General features: G+C 40.8%; 1 protein-coding gene across 1 annotated transcript in view; it reads left to right on the top strand.

Moving 5' to 3' along the window:
* The first annotated feature begins 2562 nt into the window (after positions 1-2562).
* The window catches only part of XRCC5 (X-ray repair cross complementing 5), a 44871-nt gene continuing 39429 nt past the window's right edge, over positions 2563-8004 (top strand). Inside the window, exons 1-5 of the mRNA XM_032190290.1 lie at positions 2563-2604; positions 5046-5159; positions 5759-5942; positions 6307-6355; positions 7599-7721. Of these exons, the coding sequence (XP_032046181.1) occupies positions 2590-2604; positions 5046-5159; positions 5759-5942; positions 6307-6355; positions 7599-7721 (485 nt within the window). The 5' untranslated portion in view covers positions 2563-2589. The remainder of the gene's footprint in view (positions 2605-5045; positions 5160-5758; positions 5943-6306; positions 6356-7598; positions 7722-8004) is intronic.

Below are 8004 nucleotides of genomic sequence, written 5' to 3'. Positions count from 1 at the left end.
TTTTTTAAGGTGAGGCTGGATGGTATAATACAATCCCTTCTATTTTGCTTTCTAATTCTCCTAGCACAATAATTTATCTTGGTTTCCTGGTCAAATCATTTCCTTTCATTGCATGAACTAAAATGGAAATGGACTGAGCAGGTAGACCAACAGATGGGAACTGTTAAATCCCCACTTAAAAAAAAAAAAAAAAAAAAAAAGAAGAAGAAAAGAAAAAAAAGAAAATCCTTTATGAAAGGTGTAGTTCTGTAATGTGCCAAGTGTTTGTCAGTCATAGCCAGGCAGAGGACAGGCCCTGTGGACTTGCAGCAGGGTTAGAGCTTGAAGTGAAAGGCTGTTTTTTCTTAAGAGTAAAACCAGTGTTTGAGATCTTTTCCCCGCAGGTGCTTCCCACAGAAGCAACTAAGCAAACTCTGGGCCTGAGGTTTGCACCTCTGAGGAAGACCATCAGCAGTCACTGATCAGCCATCATAAATACTGGTGCTGGTCTGCAGCACAGATCCGGCTTGTGTCTGCAGGCGTTTGGAAAGACCTCTTGAGGGGAAGGCAACTGTGCATACCTCGTACTATTTGTGAAGCTGCAATGCAGGAAGATGCTGACAGGTGCCTTGATGCTCTGTTTTGCTTTGTGTGTCAATTTCCTGCATGCTTCATGTTTCAGATTGTTTCCTGAAACTGATCGGTATCACTGTCCTTGCACTCCTTCCTTTCTGCCCTTAGGAAATTCAGTTCTTAATTCCTGTTAGTGCCCACCTCTACCTATGCAGTCATTACCTATGCCTCTCCTGGCTTCAACGTTAATTCTTCCATGGAAAGTTTTGGTTTGCATATGTATTTCAATAAAACTATTGGGCTAGATTCTAGAAGGCTACAGTATTGCCCTTTCTACCAGGTGTTTATCCAAAGTTTTACTCTGTAGGCATTGGCTCCAAGAGGTAGAAAGGCAAAGTCATCTTTCTGCTTTTACATTGAACCCATTCACGTTTGTGCAGAGCCGTCATGAGCAGCTGGGTCCCAGCTGCAACTCTCTGGATAATACAATCCTTCTTGTAACAAAACAGGGAAGCCATTTTCCTTATTGTCTTGTAACATCGAGCAAAGTTAAACACAAGACAGACTCCTTGTTGCTGCTTCCTGAGAGTGCGCTCGTTTTATCCAGGCTGCTTTTTGCAAGAAGAAAAGTAACCAAAAAAGAGAAAGTATAGAAATGAGCGAGAACCTCACTGGGACTGAGGTCTGACACACTTTGTTGCAAAGGAGATTACGGTTGATCACCCTACATGCTGAGACCTTGGAGACTTCACGTATTTATTATTTATGCCTGGAGACTGGCATTCTGTAAAATGGAAATAGCCGATTAATCACAAGCATCTTTTGGCAAGCATTTACAAGCAAAGATCTTCAGGTCTTAATCCAGGCTGACAAAGCCCCAGTGTCCCCAGATGGAGTTCATTAATCAAATCTGATAATTACCTATAAGGGAGCACTTTGCAGACTTGCAAAGGTAAAAGGAAATAGGGATTAAAATTTGCCTCAGAAATTATCAGCCAGTTTTCCTTTGAATGTTGGAAATATATCTGAAGAAGTTTGGCAGTATGGAGGTATAAAGGGGGAATGTTTGGTTTTATTGTTTGTATATTTTATCAAGAGGGTTGTAAGGCCCCATTTACGCCAGATTGAGAGCTAATGCATTAGCAGATCACAGATGGAGTTTCGTGGTTACAGGTTCGGTTCATATTTACCTTAGTTTTATTCCAATTTTATAAGGGAACAGAATGCTGTACCTGGGCCAGGCGCTTCAACCTTCCTGAAAAGCATTTGCAAAAAAAAAAAAAAGTTTCCTAGTTCATGCCCAAATTAAGTTTCTTTGGGTAACATTTGCAATAACTGTGCTAGCTTTGAGAGCTTGGACCAAAGCCTGGGATCCAGCTCTTGTGTCAATGCTAGGATTCAGGGATGACTGTAAAGGGTTTTGTGACAAACATAAAATGTTTGTCACATTGCCAAGCTCCTCTGTTCCTTTGAAGAGAGAAATCTCTCAATAAGCACCGGTATTTATAAAGCATGCTGCTGTCAGAAGGTGAGGTGTGATTTTATTTATATATTTACTTATTTATTTTTTCCTCCAGATATCATTCAATATGAAAAGGAAGTGCTTGCCTTTGTAGGGTGAGTGTTCCGGTATAAGGTTTTTAATGTGTTTGTGGGAGATTTTTGTAGCTATATTAATATCATCGCTTCACACGCTGTTTTGATAATAATTTTGGACAATGTGGCACTTTTTATTTTTTCTAAATACACTGATGATGACACTGTCACAGTCAGTGCCCGGCCCCACAGCCCCGCGCCGCCTCTCCTCAGCGGGCTCGGGCTCGGCCCCGCTCCGCGGCCAGCCCCACGGGGACATTTTGCGAAACACCTGGAATTTCACTAGGAGAAAAAAAAAAATAAATAAAAAATAAAAACACGAAGCCTCACGGTGCCACCCGGCCCCGCCTGTTCCCTCAGCCCCGCTCCGGTCCCCGCCCGCAGCTGGGTGGCGCTGCCGGGGGCCGGGAGCTGGGCACGGCGCAGGGCGGCCGGGACAAGATGGCGCGCAGCAAGGTGAGGGGAGAAGGGGGGGGGGCGGCCGCGGCTGTGAGGTGCCTGCGGGCTTTTCGGTGGGGGCTGCCTCTGAAATCGCGGCTGCTGCTGGTGGTACGACGCTAATTCGGTGCCCTCGGAGCGCGGGTGTGGTTATAGCAGCTGCCGGTGCTCCTCCTGAAATAACAGGGAGGGTTTTTGCCGTGTTACGGAAGCGTGCGAGGGCTGTTGGAGAAGGCTGTGCTGTGGTCTCGGTTGTGGTGGCAGCCTGGTGTCTCAGTCGGTGGTGCTAAAGTGATGTAGCACTGAGAGGTTGGAGGCAAAGGGGGGTTTCTGTTGCTTTCACCCGGAGTGAGGCAGGCTGGTACACCTGCGCTAGCATCAGCGTGGTCCTACAGTGCCACATCCCGAGCATCGTACAAAGGTAGCTTAGTGTCCTGCACCCGAAAATGGCAGTCCTGGATGCTCAAAGATACCCAAAGACAGATTAATAACGGATGAATAGACGTATAGAGGAGGATTACTGAAAATTTAATGTGTTCAAGAGCCCTGCCCCTTCCTGAAGAAGGATTATCCATTGGGGCAGAGCTCGGCTCTCAGAAGAGCATGGTGGTGGTTGGTGCCTGAGCGTTTCCTTTCCTGCAAAACCATAGCTCACCAACCAGCCCCTGCTCGGCTTCCTTGCTTTCATCTTGCTAGCTGTAAAAAGCATGTTACGCTTTGGACAGCAGGGTTAATTCACCTGTGTCTTAAGGCAGGACAGCTACAAGCAGAGTGTGTGCAGTTACTGAAGCTGGGGGAGTAGCACAGCCTCGGTTACTGCCCCTGTTCTGCTCTTGGCATCTGCAGACCTGGCTGCCTCAGACATTAATTTCTGGCTCCCAGGCAAGCTCCTAGGGAAGGCAGAGTGAGCAATGGGGTATTGAGACAGGTATAACCTGCTAGATGACCTGCTGCCGAGCCTTCTTTCCTTCCTCCCCGTGTTTCGTGCAGTGTATGTGAAGGGAGCTAAAGAAGTGCTTATTAAAATGACAGGAGATGTACATGGTGTATTTTGGGAAAAGGAGAAAGATAAAATAGTTTGAGAGCTGCTAATGCAAAGTATTAAACAACTAAACTGGGCAAACTGTTCCTATAAAGTTAGTGTTTTAAAAATATATCTCTTTAGGGGACATAAATAATCAGGGCTAAATGTTTAAAAGGTTCTTGTGGGGCCATGCAAACTAGGTGAGGCCAACCCTTACCATCTTTTGTGGCTATTCATTCCCTCTCCAAAAGCACTCTATACGCTTCATATCTCTTGATTCTCAATGTTCTGCTTTATTGCTCACAACCTTTTTGGCAGCTTCACTTCATAGAGACTTGTATGCATTTTGTTTGAAGCCAGTTCCTTATTTTAAAATACTAGGTACTATGTAAATTTCCTGTATTCCAGCAAATGATTTTTTTTTTTTTTTTATAAGCAGTATAATTTAAGCTATTTGCTGTCTACTAGGTAAGATTTTGGCATGTTTTTAAAGAACCATGGTTTAATCAGTGGCCACAGATATGAGCTGGCCTGTTGTCAGTATCTTTGGAGATGCAGGGCATAGTTTTGCTGAATTCCTCTTGTAGCTTCATTTAGCTGGATTGTAAAATTACGTAGATTAAACAAGGTAAGTAGAGTCTGTTAAAACTTCAGGGGAAATTAACAAAGCTAGCTGAATGGACAACATGCTGCGGACAATGTTAATAAATGTTGAACAACAGAACTCAGAAGAATCAATTTGATTTTATTTGTATGCTAGTTTATAAATCGGTTAAGGAGAAAACGTAAGCATTGTTGCATATAGTTCAGTTAAAGCAGTGATCAGAAATGCAAATATGTGTGCTGGCTGGTGGGATTTAAACCCCTAAGTTGAAATGGGAATTTGTTCTTGTAATGCGTTAAGAGTACCGCTGTGTGCTGCAGGCACTGGTGCTCACTGCAGAGACACCTCCAGTAGCAATGAGTGTTCTGGCTCTTGCTGGAAACCCTGGGAGCACATTCATTTTTGTGTTCTTGAATTAGATCAAGCAAGTTTGTATTGTGTTGTGTGGATATACTGTGTTGTGCTGGTAACACTCAAATGAAGCATCTCTGATTTATTTGCTGGTGAAGAAGCGCCTTTAGAATCTGTTATGTGTTCATGGGGTTGAATAGAATTTGCTCTTATTGACATCTTATTGTGTAAGATAGGATTTTTCGTATTTTCCATCGAGATACCTGGAATGTGGTACAAGATTAAATGATTTGCATTTCAGTGTAGTTGTATTGGTCCTGTCCTCCAGCATTGGGGCACGTTAATAGTTACTGTAAAAGGAACCAGTAGTGAAGTACTTTGATCATTTTTATGTTTTGTACAATCAAGGATCTGAACTAACCCCTCCATGCTTATAGTGGCCCTCTTACATTCGTATTTGCTATTGTGTTTCCTTTCTAGGCAGCCATAGTGCTGTGTCTGGATGTAGGCTTTACAATGAGTAATTCTTATCCTGGCGAGGAGTCGTCACTTGAACAAGCCAAGAAGGTTATGACAAAATTTGTGCAGCGACAGGTATTTGTGAATTTGCAGAAGTGTTAAAAAAAAAAAAAAAAAAAAAAAAAAAGGAGGGGGAGGGAGAGAACCCACAATCAACCAACCAACCAAAACAAAAACCTGGTAAAAAGGGAGAGGAAACAATGACATCAGTGAAGTTATTTTTTCTCATTTACTAATAATTGAAATAAATGAGACATGAGCAAGAATTACTTGTTTCTCATGTAGAAGTAACAGTGCTCTTTCAGCTATACTTCTATGGGTGAGACCTGGCAGTTGAATTGGCCACTTCTTTTTCAGGTTGGGGATAAAAACAGCTGTTTGTCTAAAATATTTCATCATTCATTCTTAAGATTTAGCACAGTGAAGACTCACCTCAAGAAATGAGTCAACCGATTTTATGTGTGTTATCCCAGACATGCTCATGTCAGTCTGTTAGCTTAATTTTATCTAAATTAGTGATCTCCCTGTAGGATTGCATTTTGGTAGGATGGAACCGAAAGGTAAATCCACTGTACTTGCTGTTATTTTAAAATCAGCTCAGCTTGCTGTCTGTCTAACATAGATGTGTATGAATCTGTGTTCTTATATCTGTATTGAATTTTCTCTCCTTCCAGGTTTTTGCTGAGAGTAAAGATGAAGTTGCTGTAGTTTTGTTTGGCACAGATGGTACTAGGAATGGCCTTGCCAGTGAAGATCAGTATCAAAACATTACTGTACATAGGTCACTAATGCTACCAGATTTTGATTTGCTGGAAGACATTCAAACTGTGATTCAACCAGGCTCTCAACAAGCAGATTGTATCCTTTTGTTGTAGAGCACTTGAACTGACTCAGCTAAGTAGGAGACTGGAAGTCAGTGCTGTAAACTGGGTTCAGGTTTGCCTCCTCACTGTCAGTTAAACTCAGGTCCTGCATCAATCTTCTTCCTGTTTCATCAGATAAATGGGGAAGAGACAAGATTGCAAACCAGACAGGTCATATAGGAACCTCTTGCACAGTAGATGTTTGAAGAGTCTGAACTCAAAGCGTTGCTTATTACCTAAAATGCATGTTTGTCAGTGCTGGGGGAGGGAACAGTGGAAAACAGAATATTGTTTCATAGATGGAACAACTTTGTGACATGATTCATGTTCTGAATGAGGTTTTTCTTAATTTTGCTTAGTTCTGGATGCAATTATTGTGTGTATGGACTTGCTTCAGAAGGAAACGGTGTAAGTATGTAATGTAAAGGCCTTTACAGAATTCTGAACTTCCAATTTGGAGTTGATCAGATTTCTTTTATTAAAGTATTGTGTAAATATGGAAAATTTGTTTTGTTTTAAATTAACCAACCAAACAACACACTACACAACTCTGTCCTTAAAGAATTCCCAGGAGACATCTAGCTTCTCTGGATAATCTTTGATTCAACTGGGAGCTTTTCAGTAAGATTCATGAGATAACTAACGCCATTATACAAGGCACTAATGCTTCACTTAAATAGCATTGCTTTTCTTGTGATGTTTTAATAAAAACAGTAATTCAGATGTTAAAAAGTACAGAAAAGCACTACCAAATTTATAGAGGTGGTGGCAAATCTTACAAAGAAAAAAGAAAACAAAACTAGAACGGTGCGTTCAGCCTAGCAAAATAAAGGCTGTTGGAGATAATGTAACTGTTTGTAAATACCCAGCATGTAGGAGATAAATGTGCAAGATAAACATTGTTTAAACTGGAGGAAAACGTTGGCACAAGAACAAGTGTTACAGAATTGTCAGCAAATGTACTTAGACTGTAACTACCAGCGGACTGGTGTTCCAATAGGAGTGCAGGGAAGGGAAGAGAATCTTTTTCTTAAAAAAGAGATTGAAGACTGCTGATAATACTGAATGATCTAATTGTGAATGCAGAGGACTGTACTCTGTGATGCAAGTTTGTATTTTTATGAATACAGTTAATCTGCATGGAAAGATGTATCAATCTAACAGTTAAAGTTGAGCCTTAAATTAAAATGATGGTATTTATAGCAGTGTAACCTTGAATACCTATGGAACAACTGCCTTTATTACCTTGTGGGTAAGTTAAGCAAGCCTGTTCCATTTTCACAAGGACAGATTTACAGCTGCAAAGGAAATAACCAATAAAATCAATAAATACTCTAATGCATTTTATTAGCATCGTACCTTAATTGTTGAAAATTGGTAGAATTCCACTCACTTAGAAGTAGTGATGTGCAAAGTCATAGCACAAGAGTCCTGAGTTTTGGGGGGTAAGAGTGTGCTGGGGGAATAATATGAAAGTGTAAACTTACCCTAAATGATAAGAAAAATGAAATAGCAGCTTCTTCCTAGTAGTTGTTGTTGTTGTTGTTACAAATATATTATTATAGTTTCATTTTTTGTAAGCAAAGAGTTAAAAAAGGCCTTCTAGATAATATTTCCAACATACGTAAATGTTCTTTTTTTGTATTTTAAGAGGAAAGAAATTTGAGAAGAGACACATTGAACTGTTTACAGACCTTAATAGTCCTGTCAGTGAGGATCAGCTGGAAATTATTGTTGCTAATTTGAAGAAAACAGGAACTTCACTTCAGTTTTTGTAAGTATGGATTTAGCTGTTATACAGAATGCCAGTTTAAAGGGAACTAGTTATTCTTTTTAATGATGACCTGGTGATCATTTGGTATGTTGTTTCTATAGAGTACCAAAATGCAATATGCTTGTTATAAGTACTTAAATGAATTACATGTACCATGAATTCCAAGTCCTCTTGATCAGATTGTTTCTTTCCTTTCTGCACCAGTCTCTTATATTTAGGACTGTTGCCCTCAGACACCCTTCTCTATGAGCTTTCTTCAGTTCAATTTCTTAACAGATACTGT

Source organism: Aythya fuligula, chromosome 6 (assembly GCF_009819795.1).
Source record: "Aythya fuligula isolate bAytFul2 chromosome 6, bAytFul2.pri, whole genome shotgun sequence".
In the NCBI taxonomy this organism is placed as follows: domain Eukaryota; kingdom Metazoa; phylum Chordata; class Aves; order Anseriformes; family Anatidae; genus Aythya; species Aythya fuligula.
This window is presented reverse-complemented; position numbering and strand designations above follow the sequence as displayed.